Source organism: Mauremys reevesii, linkage group 6, assembly GCF_016161935.1.
Source record: "Mauremys reevesii isolate NIE-2019 linkage group 6, ASM1616193v1, whole genome shotgun sequence".
NCBI classification, from domain to species: Eukaryota; Metazoa; Chordata; order Testudines; family Geoemydidae; genus Mauremys; species Mauremys reevesii.
The window spans coordinates 90,210,758-90,227,490 of NC_052628.1; the positions used below are offsets into that span (position 1 = coordinate 90,210,758).

General features: G+C 42.4%; 1 protein-coding gene across 1 annotated transcript in view; it reads right to left on the reverse strand.

The window, feature by feature from the left end:
• Positions 1-5,873: 5,873 nt before the first annotated feature.
• The window catches only part of TMEM252 (transmembrane protein 252), a 34,243-nt gene continuing 23,383 nt past the window's right edge, over positions 5,874-16,733 (reverse strand). Inside the window, exons 2-3 of the mRNA XM_039542790.1 lie at positions 8,044-8,087; positions 5,874-6,913 (exon numbers count right to left, since the gene is read on the reverse strand). Coding sequence (XP_039398724.1) covers positions 6,625-6,913; positions 8,044-8,087 — 333 coding nt within the window. The 3' untranslated portion in view covers positions 5,874-6,624. The remainder of the gene's footprint in view (positions 6,914-8,043; positions 8,088-16,733) is intronic.

Here is a 16,733-nt window from a genome sequence, read left to right on the forward strand (position 1 = left end):
TCCACACAATATCTTAGTACAGTATTATTTAATATTTGTATAAGTCAAAAGAGATTCCGTGGCTTGAATTCATTTTATAAAGGATTGTAGAAGGCATCAGAAGGTCCCTGCATCTTCACCACAGTTTGGTTGTCCAAATTTAAATGTACTCTTCTTTAAAGAGGGCATGTTCGTATAGACCTAACCTACAGTGCTTCATATAGGGCAAACTCGTCCACTGTTGTTTTAGATCATTCAGACTTGTGCACATGTGCAGAATTGGCCTAGACTGTGGGAGAAATTTCCTTTCAAAATGCTAAACCACTCAGCTCGTCATATTTTGGCAAATCCTACTGAAAATGGGCCAACCAAGAATTTGAAAAGTTCTTATTGTTATAAGATCTCAGATGATTAAATAATCTTTGACCTGATCACCTGACAGAGGTGAGTTTGAATACTAATTTAGGTTTCCCATTGTCTTAGCCTCTGAAGACTGGGATTGCTGATAACATGATGTACTGTACCCACCCACTATGAAAGAGACAGGGGAAAGCCTCATGCTAAACTGCCACTGACCATATCCAGAAAATACTCCAGCCAGACTTCTCCATTCTAGGACAGGCGTGACAGCATTAGCCACAGTAGGTGGCAGTCAGGATTTAGGAAAAAATGAAGCAGAATTGGAAAGTTCTCAAAGGGTAAATACTGGGTCTAATTTTGCATTGTGTTATACTAGTAATGGAGTTGCACTGATGTAAAACTGGGGTAATGCACTTGAGAATAGGATGATCTCTGTGTGTGATTTTGAATAGTTATCTTATAAAACTGTTACCATCCTCAACACAAAACCTACTCCCTGGTCCTTTGTAATACTGATTGATGAGAATGATAAAACTGATTATTAATACGATTGATATTGTCCACCCAAAACATTGTCATGTGCAAGATGACGAGTAAAACTTTGCCAGGCTGACTCACAATGTGTATATCTCTGTATTTGATTTGTTCAGGGAAAGATTGTGATCACAGTCTCATTAATCATGCACTTAATGTACAGAGATGTTTTACTTGCAAATAGTTGACAGCTAAATTGTTAGAAGCTAATGTCAGGGGAAATGTCCACCACCTCTAACAAGGATGGTGTTACTATTTGCAAGGCTGCTAGAGTGAGTGGCTTGACTAAAAAAAGGCCTGTCCTCCCCTCTACTCCCACTGTTGGATTAAGTGCTTAGGCTGGTTCATCATGGGTTGCAGCCTCTACACGGTAATGGCAGTTTGGAAATAATTGTACTGGTATCTATTTGGACACTCCTTCTGTTTCCCGAACAGTTGGGTTTGTCATACAAACAGCATGTAGTTTAAGAACACACTCCCAGCCTGCAAGGATGAAAAGGTGAGGGGGAGAGAGAGCTATTGTGGAAGAGAAACTCTGAGAGAATAAGGGGGAGTGGGCAGCAAGGTATCAAGGGGTCTTTGCAGAGGGATGACCAAGACAGAGGGATGGGGTCCCAGAAACAAAGAGATGGAGGCCAGACAGGGGTGAAAGTAACTTAAAGGACTTACCAGTACACCGGAGTCCTGAGCAGGGGCAGGGCCTCAACCGGAAGAGGCGGGGCCTTTCAAGATTTAAAGGACCTGGGGCTCCGGCTGTGGCTGGGAGCACCCGGGCCTTTGAATCACGCCGGAGCTACCAGCTGCAGAGGCAGCTGGGTGCTCCGGGGCAAATTAAAGGGCCTGGGGCTCTGGCCGCCACGGAGCTCTGGCCCTTTAAATCCCCGCCCGAGCCCGGCTGCTGGACCTCCAGCGGAGATTTAAAGGGCCTGGGGCTCCCTGCAGCGGCAGGAGCCCCAGGTCCTTTAAAACCCCACCCGAGCCCGGCTGCCGGAGCTCCAGTGGAGATTTAAAGGGCCTGGGACTCCCCAGAGTGTCTGGAGCCCTGGGCCCTTTAAATCACCTCTGTGGAAGCCGGTCCAGTCCGGCACAGCGTACTGGCTCTTGCCGGTATGCTATATCGGACCGGACTGGCTTACTTTCACCTCTGAGGCCAGAGGAAAAAGAATGGGGGAGACTTGGGGAAGAAATGAGTTTGTGGACCCAGCTGGAAAGAGAGAGGGAAAGGTTCAAGGAAGGGAGGATAGATGGGGAAGAGACAAAAAGAAGTGGAAACTAAAACAGCTCGCAAGTAGACCATGCAAAAATAGTGTGGGAGATGGAAGAAGAAAGACAGAAAGAAGTCAAAACATGGAAAGGCAGAGAGGACAAGAACTATTAACTTGTGTGCAATAGCAGGGAAAAGGCCAACTAGCAAATACTTGTCATTATGTTCAATTATGTCAAACTGTGTATAATTATATTAAGTGCCATCTATTTGTTGACATCACACATTAGTAACCTCCCTTCACTTACTGAAGATAAATAACAGGCTTAACCCTTTTTTTCTTTAACTCATAAACTAGTGGCTTATGGTATAAAATATTTAACAATGTACATAAGGCACAAAAGCTGGCAAAGATGTTTCATTTTAAAGAATACTCAGTGCTAACATGGTGGTGGCAGACCAGCCCTGCATGGAGCAGTCCTAGCCTTGAGAGTGCAGAGGTGAGGAATACCACACCCATTCCCCCAACTTTTATTCTTCAGACATAGCTGAGGAACTGGCCCCATATGTCCCATGCATTGCACATCACTGCAATGAAATGTCAAAAGATTTCTCTTTCAGCATGAGTAAGTTACCATCAAAGAAAAATGCTTGGCCTCACGCCTAGGTACTACACATCTCACCACTGAGTATAGTGATAGGACGGGAATAGTTATAGCATTATTGTTCAAGAGGCTAGGGCAGAAAAGGCCTATTCCATTCTGAACCCTTGTTTTGAATTGTTCATATCTTTATGAATAAAGAAAATCCCTTTTAACCCAAAACTTCTTATGGCTGGTCATGCCAAAGGTGAATTTGTTTTGGAAAGTTTGAGCAATATTAATTCAGCCATTTAACACCTTTCTGCTTTTAAAAAGATTGTTGACATTTATTCACTCATGTGGTCACCCACATCATTTCCATTCAGCTCCTACCTAAGCAGTGAAAGTATATACATGAAAAACAGATTGAGTCAAGCAAAATAGTCCCTCTTAACCTGAACTTGTCTTACATCCCGGTGAGCCCTCCTTCCCTCCACACCTTAACCCCTGTTGCTGTCTGAAGATGCAGTAGCAGTCCATTTGTCCTTGAAAGGCTCTGGAGCCGTTAAGAGCCTACAATAGAATCACAGGTCTGGAAGGGACCTCGAGGGGTCATCTAGTGCAGTCCCCTGCACTTATGGGAGGATTAAGTATTATCTAGACCATCCCTGACAGGTGTTTGTCCAACCTGCTCTTAAAAATCCCCAATGATGGAGATTCCACAACCTCCCTAGGCAATTTATTCCAGTGTTTAAGCACCCTGACAGTTAGGAAGTTTTTCTTAATGTGCAACCTAAACCTCCCTTACTGAACTTTAAGCCCATTGCTTCTTGTCGTATCCTCAGAGGTTTTATGTACTTGAAAATTATCATGTCCCCTCTCAATCTTTTCTTCTGCAGACTAAACAACCCCAGTTTTTTCAATCTTCTCTCATAGGTCATGTTTTCTAGACCTTTAATCATTTTTGTTGCTCTTCTCTAGTCCAGTCCCCTGCATGCAATACTTGCAATGGACTGAGGTTGGTGGGGCCACAGAAAGGCTGCCAAAATGCTTAAGCCCTTTTTGGATTTCACCTGAAATGTTAGGGAAGAATTCAGACTCTTAGTTCTTGCCCAAAACTGCATAAGAAACAGGGCAATAAAGCAGATGCAAGGAAAATGTCCTCTGCCTCATTACTAGTCTGCTCTGTGGGTCAGTCAGAACTGGTGGCCAGCTGGCATGTCCTCCCCACCCCGTGGGGCTGTGGACCCCTAGTTTGGCTCTCTCAAAGAAGCCACCATTTATCTGAAGCCTTGTTCACATGGAGTTTCATCTGCCTATCAAACCTAGATCAGTGGTTTTCAACCTGTAGTCCATGGACCCCTGGGGGTCTACAGACTATGTCTAAGATTTCCAAAGGGGTCCGCACCTCCATTTGAAATGTTATATGGGTTTGCAAATGAAAAAAAAAAGGTTGAAAACCACTGTCCTAGATAAAGGGATTATTCCTGTATTCAGATAAAAGGGAACTTAGAAGTCGGGCCTGTTTCAGCTGGGCACTTTGAACCAGGAACATATCGATAAATATGTACTTTCCAGTATTCTAACCATCCACTTTATGATCCAATGGGGGGGCGGAGGTGGGGGGGGTGTACATAAAAATGGTGCAATTCTTCATGAGCTCCAGCAGAAGTGAGTCAATAATTGAATTACAGTGTGCCATTCTGAAAAGTGACACTGAAAATGGCATTCTGGGCTTCCATGTGTGTTTTTCACTGATTTCCAGGTCAAATGTGCTCAATTCAAAAGTAAAAAAAAAAAAAAGGGAGGGGGCGAGTGTCAAATCCTGACCCACTGAAGTCAATAACAATACTCCTGTTGACTTCAATGGAACCAGGATTTTACTCAGGCAGTTTTTCTAACTGTCAGCCCTGCATGCTCAACCTAGGGTTGAGAATCAAACTTGAATCTTGCCTCACATTTAATGAATGTCTTCCCTCAGCAACACATATCCAACCCCACTGTTGTCAGTGTCCTGCAGTATGAACATGACTAAAAAGCAGTAAAAACATATCTTTGTCACTAAAGCCAGCTGTTCCAATTCTGATTACATTCAGGAAGCAGGTGTCTTGAGTAAAAAGGTGTCATTTACCATGGTCACTTCACAGAGGAAACCCTCCCTTTAACTGCTTTTGAAATAACATGTAAGGGTTCCCATTTCTCCTGGTTTTTATTCTCCCTCTTTCTTTAGAATGTGCAGCTTTTTAATCATTTAAAAATATTCTTACATGGATCCAGTTTGTCTATCTCCATCTCTCCAATTATAGGGGTTTTATCCTGTCATTCTTTTCTTTTGAATGTGTTTATTCTTTCTCTCCATTGTTTTTCCTTTTTTTCTGTCCTTTAACTCTACCTCTTTTAATGTGTCATTTCCTGTATAATTATTTCCATTTTTAACCTTATGTTCTTCTCTTCCCTCTCCTCTTTTTCTGGGCACACTGTCTTCCCCTCCCTACTACTTCTACCCCAAAGGAAAACATGTCTCACCTCCCATTTCTTTGTCATTCCCCTCAGTCGCATCCTCCATTTCCCTTCTTCTCCCACCAAGGGAAAGGCTATATTTCAAATCAGAATATAATCCTTGAGGAGGAAGAACTGATTTATCTTGCAGTTGATTTTCCCCCATGTTTTAAGTTTCTACAATGATTTGTATCCAGGCTACTCTTGCCTCTTCTGATACGTGAGCATAAAGAAAGATTGATAAAGCATCTCATCCTGGCCATGTTGTCGTCATAGAGGGCAAAACTCCAGTTGAACTCAGTATTGCAGGATCAGGGCCAAATAGAGCCTTGCTTCTTTGGCACTGAGTTTGTGAACAGTGCAATGGAAGCAGCTAACTTTATAGCTATGAAGACCATGCCTAAAGAAATGGTTCACAGAAGGCTTTTGTCTGCAAACAATCTGAGTTATTTTGTCAGGAGCTGTGCTATGAAACTGGGGTTGCCTCATCAGTGTGCAGCAATGACTGAGCTCAGATTGGGTGTTGTATCCACCTAGAAGTACGGAAACCTCATTTCTAGTTCAGATGTGGTTTGAAAAAATTTATTGAAATAAACAGATGAATTCAATGCAATGTCAAAGTATCAGCTAATAACACAAAGTAAAGCAGTTATCTCCAAACACTCATGGTAGAAAAATACTCAACTGTTACAAAACAACAGACACAAAACCCCAACTATTAGCTAATGAATTAACAGGTCTTCCAGATCAGCAAATATTAATGGAAAAACAGATGGGGACTTGCACCAAAAGATGAAATGCGAGAAAGAGATTAAAATTAATAAATAGAGGTACATTAAGCAGCAGCACTAACATTTTCCTTCTAGTGTAAAAAATAATGGCTTCTGTACATTGGTAGCCAGTGTATCAAGGTACAGTACAGTCATTTGTATATCAAGGGCGTTTTCGCTCAAGATCTTGATGCGCTGACGTGAGCAGAAAATGAAATACTGGCTATGAAAATGAAATTAGCCAGTTGGATATTTGGTATGAAAAAATCTTTCATAAACAGATCATCTAGAGATATTGAACAGAGTAGAATGAATGTATTTGGTACTGACTTTTTTGTGTGGTTATAGTGAAATATTGAAACGTGAAAACAAGCTGCTCTTATGTTGGCTTGAGCCAACAATTATGGGTTATACTTAATATCATTAGCAAACTCTTTAAAGGCCAGAGAATGCTGTTCTTGTTTTAAAATGCTGGGAACCTCCTCAAACAACCTCTCTAATGCCACGTGAATGGATTGTGGTTAATGCTGTCCCCAGGCAACTGTTGCACCCATTAGTATATTACAGTAGTATTATATAGCACTGTCCCGTGTCTTTTCCAACACCACTTTGCATAGTCAGTGTCTTAATCATTGACTTTGTCTTGGAATAACTGACATGCTTTGGTCCCTTTAAAGTCCCTTCAGAGTTCATATTATTAGCAACTGACTCCTGGCATGGGTGCATGACAAGAGCCTGAGACTCCTTCTGTATTTGAGTCATGCTCGGCTGTTGGCTGCTGCTGCTGCTGCACAGACATTTCGTATGATGGTGGTTGTTCCTCCTGAAGGCTGGTTTCATCTATGAATTCCATGCTGCTTTCAGTATACAGTGGAGGAGGGATGTTGTAGATCTCTTTGTCTCCTGCTGAAAGGGAGAGTGGTATTGGGAAAGTCTGCTTTCCCGGATCAGTGCTATCTTCATAGCACGGAGGGTAGAAATCAGGCCTGAAAAATAATCATACCAAAAAGAGTCACTAGTTAGAAGAGATTTATATGAGCTGGGCCTGGTTAGATATGTTTGCTTTTGTCACCTTGTCACAGTTTATCTGAGGTTTAAAATATAAACTGAAATCATGAAATCTGGTTAAGAAGGAATAGATCAGCTGGAAACATATGAAACAGATTTACTGATCTAGCACCCTGTGACTTTCTCTAAAGTGTGCCATTAAAATAATTTTAAATATCAGCCTCAGCCTCAAAAGTGAATTTAATTGACAAGGTTTCCTGACTGTCATGCAAATATCATCCACCGATTGTCTATAGTGCAGCAGCTGTCCTAAAGGGCACTCGGATTTGAAAAGGGAGTATATTTCCTGCCAAAGTTGATTGCATGGTGATTATTTTCCGCTCTCCACAAATTTTTAAGTGTCATCCATATTGTCCTGGTTATCTAACCAGGGTTTGTGATGCGATGTATTTATAGAGCTGTTACAGAACCTATTGTCAGTGTTTATATTGGTGTTACCACAACAGACAGCAAGAGTCATTTGTATCCAAAGACCCCATTACAAACTTTGCCAGGCCTAGGGCCAACCAGTTTAAGAAACTGTCTATTGAAAAGCATCAGACTTCACTCAGAAATAGCACAGATATTTACACAGAAACCTCAAGCATAGACCATATAGGGAATTGTGAATCATTCCAGTGTTTTGGCCTCCCTGGAAAGACTGTGCTGAGGAGCAATACCAAAACACTGGCACAGCCACTGTTGTCTATGACGGTGATACAACTGGGCCAGCTGTGCTCCTGGAGTAATTCCACTGAAGCCAACGGAGTTGTGCCTGTTTTCCCCAGGAATTTGTCCCAGTATGTGTAATCACTAAGAATAGTTTTTCAGGAATATATCCTGTACATTGATTGTATCACCTAAACTGCTGCTGTTACTGTCCTAACTGCAATCCACGGCATATGAAATGTTCAGGCTCCTGTTCTGTGCCCATACAAATAGAATGAAAAGTCTTTGACTAGCTGCAGGTTACTTTTCTTTGATATAATGCTATGTCATTTATTTCCCTTGAGGATACATTTACAAAATGCAACACCCAGTTTGCCCACACATACATTGCAGTACGTACCTGTCTATGGTGTTGATGTGCGTTTCTCTATGGCTGGGATTTCTCTGGAAAATATAGAACAGGTTTTTGTTTTTTCTGACTTCATGGTACATGCTCCAAAAAATCCCAGTCACAAGGAGTAAGAACCCCAAAGGTAACAGAGAATAAGCAACGGGCAGATTATTCCCACATCTGCACAAAGAGGAGCCTGTGGAAATGCAAAAGGCTCCCATGCAAATAATTGAGAAGCCAGTTAAGAGCACAAAGATACGAAAGAGAGAGAAAAACTTTTTTGGCATCTTCATGGTTAACCACAGCATCTAGTTCTTTCTCTCTCACGCTCACACTTTCTCTCTCCGCTATGCTTCGTATCTGCATTCGTCAAGGTTTTATGCACTCCAGGATCAACTGGCCTTTGGACAATTAAGAGAAGCAGGCAGTTATACGATACTCATTAACTCATCGAAGTCACCATAATATCTTTAGGGATTAATTTATAATTATAAGGCTGCTTTAAGAGGAGGGAAAAATTCTTCCTGTGTCATTTCTTTGCCAGTATAAGCTTTGAAAACCATTGTTGCATACTGTACTTCTCAATGAGTTAAACATTAGGGTTTGGGTTTGAATAGAAACCACCAACCTCGCCAGCTTTGGGGCAATGCTTTCTAGCACTGAAGGTTTCTTTAAAAAATAAAACAAAACAAAAACCTCCATTGTTCCTAATTCTCTGTTAAAAGCTTGAAGAAAAAAATGTGTGTCTACTGATTATGAATTCTTTCTTTCACTCTTTCCAACTGAATGTTAAATGACTGTGGCATTTCTTATAGTTCACTTTCTAGTTTCCACACCAGGAACATCGATGATCAATAAAAATTACACAAATTCAACAAAACAGTCTAAGGGCGGTGTAAGTTTGGTGGTTCTCCTCTTCCCCAAATTCAGCTCCATGTTGATCATTTTTTCTTTACTCTGTCATCTTTCTCCCAGCACTATTTGACTTAGGAGCCTATTTTTAAAGGTATTTAGGTGTGTAAAGATGCAGATTGGCACCTCGTGGGATTTTCAAAAGCTTCTAGGCCCCTAACACCTACTGAAATCATCCAGGTGCTTTAGAAAATGGCAGTGGGCACCTATCTGCATATTTAGGCCACCAAAACTGTTGAAAATGTTGCTCATTGTGCCTGTCTCTACGAGCATACCGGCTAATATTTAACATGGCAAAACAAACTCCATAATCAGAACTCCATTTGTTTAATAATGCCACTTTGTCTTTCAGTGGGGAGGAGAATTAACCATACCATACCAAAAAATGCAGTCAACTCTTTCCCGCTTAGCGTCCTTAATCAAAACTGGACGTCATTCTAAAAGATAGGCTTTAGTTCAGCCACCGCTGGGCTCAATGCAGGAATTAGTGGGTATAATTCGATGGCCTGTCACACTAGATGATCATATGGATCCCTTCTGGACTTAAGTCTATGAGAGTGATTCTTTCTTCCACTACAGCCCCTGTATGCTGCTGCCCTTGTATATAGGGGTCATAAAAGCCTCACAAGTCCTGGCACAGGGACTATGCCCAGTGGGGAGAAAGGGGCATATTGGATAGGGGAGGGGTCATAGTACATGCCAATGTGGCCATTCTGCACACCTCCATGGGCTGCCCAAGTAGGGTGACAAATTACAGTAGCTCTTGTGGCTTCCTAAATTACTCTGGGTTGTTTTGCCATCTGACCAGCCCAGGACCCCAAAGGCACAAAGGTCACCTTTGTCTCACCTCTTCCTGGAGGCACAGCACACAATCTCACCCTGTGACTCTATTCATGTATTGTTTAGTGATTTAATTATGATTGCTTATTAGCATTGTATTTTACCTGTGTGGGCACCACCTCAAATACTTTGCTAGGGGTTCTTGCTAAATAATATGCTTATTTGTTTATTTTGTCACAAAGTTGCCATACATTCTGGTGAAAAATTTACTTTTCAGCCCTCTTCTGCTGTATCAGTGCATCTATTCAATGGAACCAGCCCCAAAACAAGTCAATGCGGCAGATTTTTCTACCAACTGTGAGAAGGTGTTTTGATGTTGGTCACCTTTTCATTTTCTGTGATACCAAAGGGACCACACAGCAAAAGTTGGCAAAAGCCTGTCTTAACAGAGCAAAGCATTCACATAAAGAGCTGTTGGGGCCAGTTTTTACTGCAAAGTTAACTCATGTTATAATGCGAATCTTCCTGTTAACTCAACCTCCATCCACACACAAAAACCCCACACTCAAGTGCGGTGGCGCTATTAACTCAAGTTGGTTGTTGGTTGGCACAATTGGCCAGCTAACATGACCACTCAGTAACGTGAATGCAGGCTAGTGTCACTGGAGTGCTGCCAGTCCTCCAATGCCTTCCCACAATTCCCCATAGTCATATTTTCTTGCTCTCTTCCTATTCCGTCCATCTAGTCTGGACATCACCTTCACTGCCCATAGAAGAAACAAAGTAATAATTGTACAGCAAACCTCCTCCGTCACAGAACCAACAATTGACTTGCCAAAACCAAACTGATCTGTAACAATCTGGGGTAGCCAGATTCCAGATAGCAATAGCAACCTGCTTTGGAACTGTTATGGCCTCCTCTCACCTGTGTGTCCTGGTGCTGAAGAGCCTGACACTTCTCCAGGAATGTAGTCTTGCTTGCACAGAAGTTCTGCGTCCACTGCTAGTGATCCCAGGTCTGCATGACAATGTAGTTCCACTATTCTGAGCTTGTGGTCCTGCTCCAGAACTGCCAGTCATTATAAGGAGGGCTTCATCACCCACTAAAAACTTCATCAATGGTCACCACTTCTCCAGTTCTGCATGCAGCTTATGTGCTCTTCTTAACAAAGCATACCATCTTTTTCCCATGATGTCAAGCCACTGCCAAAATGCCTGCCACTGCATCTCACACCCTGTAGCTTCCTCCTGTTGTCAGAATGAGAGTTGCAGTGGAGCCCATGTTTGGTATAGGTTCCTCCAAGTTGGATGCTCACCCTGCTACCAGTGGGAAAAACTTGTGGAACTGAGGCCAAACTTAGAACTGATTCAGCTGCGGTGTCAGGCTAACACCAGTTTCACCCATGTGCACAGACAGGACAGACAAGTGCTTCCATGTTGTTACAGTGCAAAAAATTCCTAGCATGGCTCAGTTTACTGCAATGCTAAGAATGATGGGATGCGCCCACAGCAGACAGCACAAGTGAATAGAGTGGCAGTGTGGATACAGGGCATTAAAGCAACTCAAGTATTATTCTGCCATGTGACTGCTCTCACTCAAGCTAGACAAACAGAGAAATAATTCAAGTGTAGATCACTCAAGCTAACTTTCCAGTAAAGATACACTGTGTTTTTCACACATTTTAATAAACATTTTAGCAAAATTTACTACATAGAATACAACAAATACATAAGCAGTGTTCTTGCTTGTTAATTGTTGATATAAGGATCTTAGCACTGGAATCTGAGTTATTTCCTGTGAAATAAAAATAAATTACCACTTTTTTGATAAGAATGAACTAATATACATTGATCTTCTGAATGTTGCTTACATATTTCTTATAGCGTTCAGCTAGGTATTTGCATTAGTGTAGTTGAAAGGTTCATAGTGGAACTTGCTCATAATTAACTCAGTTGCAGTGGAATTCTGCCTATAAGGAAGTGGAGTGAATTTCCTGAATGTGTATTTCAATATCCTTACATTGGCTTATCGTGACAGTTCAGTCTGTTTGAAAATTCATTTGCTAGTTCCAATCAACTCCAGTTAATACCCTTGGATTGCAGCAATTATTGCCTACCAGAAAGGTGCTAAAAGATTCTTCCAAAGAGACTATCAAAGGAGGTGATGAAGAGAAGTTGCCGCTATACCATGGCAGAAGAAACCCGGAAGCCTTGTCTTCCTGCAATTGCACCCATCCGAGTGTGAAAAGGAGACAGTCTTGCTACTGCTACATTCCAGTGGAGTGAAGATGTGGCCATCTAGCCTCTCACAGAGAGTGTCTCCTGCAACTGCACTTAGTAGGTGAAGGGGGACGGGCGGTCTCTTATTAGGTGGGCCCTCTCCTGCCCGAGTGAAAGTCTGTTTATAAGAGGTGGGGCAAAGCCAAGCTCACTAATAGAAGTTTTCACTGTATTATAAGGGGTAATATAAATAATATCACAAAAATAACATGTCATCTCCTGCATCCCTTATCGTATGCAGTAAAATTGAATTCATTGCTCTGATTAGGTGTGGTGTTAATCAGTTCTGGGTACTAAGTGTCCTGGCATCAGATTTCAATCAGCCTTGGGTAGTGTCCTGGTATTATGGCCCAGATTTTTTAACTTTCAATGGGACTTTGGCTCCTACGTGGCTAAGTCACTTTCGAAAATGGGCCTTTGCCGTCTACGTCACTTTGGCCTTACAAGGCCGAGCAATGCAACACCTAAATACCTTGCAAAATCTGGGCCTTTGTGTCCTGGCATCAGGCCATGCTACACCAATGAGAGCACTGTGGTGGAATGTTCTGCCTTGTTGCTCAGTATCCTGTTGGTGGTACAGAGAGGAGACTCTATTTTGAATGTATTTGTATGGCAGTGCCACCTGGGAGCACCAGTCAAGGAACAGAACCCATTTGTACTTGGCACTGTACAGATATCCAGTAAAAGTGTAGTTTCTCCTCCCCCCCGCACCCCAGCTCACAGTCTATGTTATCACAAGACACAGCAGGTGGAAGAGACAAAGAGGTGAAGATGAGGAAATGTTAAAGCAAGCAAGTTCTCAAACAATAAGCAGGCAGTCTCAACTCATTTACTACCTCATCATTGTCACCTGGCAGTGCTTCGTTGGCATCATGGCAGAGGTGATAAGGTGGATAAGGTAGTGGCTTTACCGGAATTTTCCAGGGCATTTTCCCAGACTAATAAGGGGATGTTTGGAAACATTGCAGAGGGATTTCAGGGAGCTGAGGACTGGTGGTGGGTGAATGGTGCCGACAGCAGAAGAGTGAAAGTGGGGATTAGTGTTGCAGTAAAATAGTAGATCAGCTAAGTAGGACAGAGCTAAATTGTGAAGGGCCTCAAAGGCTTAGAAACCACTGTTTGTCTCAGTTGTGTCTAGACCAATAGCTATACAAGACTCCAAACACAGCACTGCCCCAGACTAGAAGCTAGTTTATGGCAAATATAGTTCTAGGAACATGTCTACATAGAGGGCTAGATTCACAAGGGGAACATAGATGTTGCATTGTTCTGCATTGCAACACCTAACTTTTGGGTGCGCTACTGCTTAGTGCAATTTGCAGCCCCGAGTTAGGTGATGAGGCTCCTTATACAATGCACAGGGAGAGCTAGGCACCTGAAAATGGGATTCCAAGAAGTCAGCAAAATGATCTGGGAACCATCTTAACTGGCCAGCAGGAAATGCTGAGAAGAGGGATGAGGCATAAGCTCCGTCCCTCTCCGGCAGCTAGATGCCTAATTCTGGGCTGGAGGGAGACATCATTCTCCATTCAGGATTCATAGCCAGGAATCCTCTCTTGGAGCCAGGTGTCTAATGCAGGTCACTCCTTTCTTGTGAAAAACCAAGGTGGAGGAGGCAACAAGAATTTCCTCACCATGGAGCAATTGCTCCATCAAGGAAGAGCAAAGGTGAGGTTTGCACACATCTATTTTGTATTTTAACCTGTATGTAAATGTATATTTGTTGTGGCTTCTGGGCTCCTGGAAGGTTGCTAACTTGGCCTTTGGTATAGCAAAAGTTGAGCATGCCTAGGCTAGTTAGACCAGCTCTGACACAGGGCAAGTGGTGATCTGGGCATCAAAGGGGTATGCCACGCTGTATTATGGCTGCAGATACAGTCAGCAGACTGACTAGCTGACACCCCGAGGATAAGAGTGGAGATCAGTGAGACAATTAGGAGCTTCAAAAAACCATAATGGGGCTGTCCTAAACTGTGTAACTGTAGGTGTACCTGGCACAGTAACCATGTGACATTCAGAACTGGAAAATGCTACTACTGTCCTATTAACCTACATTGTTACATGCAATCTAATAATCTATTCAATCAACTTGTTCAGTTCCCTGCTAGTGCAGGATTGTTCTTTATTGTACATTTACCTAATGTTTTGTCCAGTTTAAAATATTCCAGTATTGGTGCTTCCCCCATATCCCATGGGATGCTTCCCGCCCCCCCAAGCTAATGGATTTAATAGATACTAATATGAAGCTTTTCCTGATATTCAGCCCAAACTTTCCTTTTCTAACTTGCATCCTATTCCTTTTATTTATCTGTCCTTTTTTGCTAAATTGGTAAATAATTCCTCCTTCTCCTGGCTGTTTAAAGTGTGCAGATCTTTCAGATAACACACGGAAGTAAATACACCCATTGAATAGTCTATGACCTCTATCTACCGCTAAGATAATGACTGTAATTCAGATCATCTACAGAACTGGTTGTCCTTCCGATCACATACAATATTTGCTGCAATAATTTTGATGGTGACAACACCTTGCACTTATTGACCTGTTTGTTTTATGTGCAGGTGATAAAATTAAACAGAAATTATACCTCTGTGGATATATCATAAGTTAATTATTACAAAATTGTTATGGTGTTGTTTCTTTGATGCTACCAGTAAAAATGGTTGGTCATATTTTGTGCGTTGAAAGCAACCAATGTTGCTTAAGAAGACTGATGCTGTACGGTGAGGGAGGGCAGCATGAATGGAATTTCACTTTCCACCTTAATGATTTTACCCTGCCCCTTATCCTCCCCAAATCCTCTAAAAGCGTCCTTTCCACTTCAGCTTTCAGTAAGGGGTCTCTGGACAGAAGAGAATTGCTTCACCAGAATGGCAGTGAATTGCATCAACCATTTAAAAATGAAATTTAAAATAATGGCCTGATTTCTTATTTCAGAATTGCTGATCACTTACAGTTCTCTCTGAAGTCCAAAAGCGGGAGGGGGAGGGGGGGTTGAATGCTCAGCCCCTCTGAAAAGTAAGCCATCAAGGTAAGATAATTCTTCTAATTTTTATTTATTTGTTTAGAACATCCTAGGGGCTGACTGAGAGAACTAAAATGAGGCAGATTAGATTCATCTAGTTGAGCAGTAGTGCACACACCCAAATCTGGGAAGCTCACGGTCCAATTAAAAAAATTATTAGATGCTGCAATAGGAATGTCAGTCGGCATGGGTAGGGAGACACTGGAAAGTTCCCATGGGTCATGCAGAACATACTGGGATGCTCTCGAGCTTTAAAAAGCTCAGCAGAAAGGTGAAGCATACATGGGTTTGTAACAGGGGAGTATCAACAGTGGAAAGATGAGGCACCACTCCTAGGACTCCTTAGTGCAATGCAAAGCAGGAGCCATTTGTAACACTGGTGCCAGCTCTGGCCCAGGCCATAAGCATCAGCTAAAACCTGACAAATTCACAGCTGGAAGCCAGGCCAATTCATTTGTGTATTAGTATAGATCAAAGTGGCTGTTAAATGTTTTAGAATGTTTGGTGTTTAAACCTCATGAAAACTAATGGGAGGTTGCATGCATTGTCGTTATTTACCTGTATCCTGTTAGAATAGAGTAGCAAACATTTACATTATAGATACCCTCTATCTAAGTGACTCGTCAAACAGAAAGAAGCCTCGTGTAATGCAAATGAAGGACTGTAACAGGAAGGTGCTAATTCCTGCACATTTCAAAGCAAGTGGACATTTTGTGTGGTGATCAGAGATCAAAGACTCTAAAAGCATTCCCCTCTCTCATCAGAGTCAGAGCCCAGGTGGTAGCCAAACTGTCAACTTGTTTTTCTGGGAGATGAAGCCATAAGTATGATCACAAGGGGAAAAAATCTTATCTCTAGACTGTTTGGATTCTAATAGGACACAATAAACAAACGAGAAGACAGAACTCTCCAGAGTTACTCTGGGTAGCCCGAGAAGACTTTTGGGGAAACTGGCAGATAACGACATCTCTGCTACCTTTTGAAATTATAGACTGGGACTCACCTGTGCATATATTTTTATCTGCTTGAATGTCTCAATAAATTTTATTCCTTTTTCTTAGCTACAAACCTTTAGTTAGTTTATTATAGAATTGGCTATCGGTGTTGTCTTTGGTGTGAGATCTAGGATGCAAATCGACCTGTGTGAGTACTGGTCTCTTGGGACTAAATATTTTGTGATTTTTGGTATAAGTGACCATTTATCACGCAGTCCGGCTTGCCTGCATGGCAAGATAGACTGGAGTGTCTAAGGGGACCCTCTAAGACTATCGTAGTACTTTGGGAGTTCACATTTGGAACTGGGTTGGTGAAATCTAATTCTAGAACATACCACCAGTTTGGGGTATCTACCCTGCTTTTGACAGCCTGCCCTGAAGTAGGCACTCACAGTTGTGAGCTATTCCAGGCATGTTACACCTGCTTTCTACTCTCACCTGCTCCCGGGTCTCCTCTGCAAGGAAAAGCAGAAGGCACCCTCAGTTTCTTCATATGCTCCAGTTGTCCTAAGGAGGAGAGCCCACACCTGTGAAATTGAGCAGGTTTCTCTTCCTGTTCACCTTAGGAGGTGCACAGTGCCAGGGGTCCCCTCCTGCAGAATAGTAGATGGCCTCTCAGGAGTGCAGCTGTGACTAGCAAATGACATGGTGGTGCAGCAGGAAGCCAATAGGCTGGGAGCCCCATTCCCGGGAGTCTCCTAAGGGC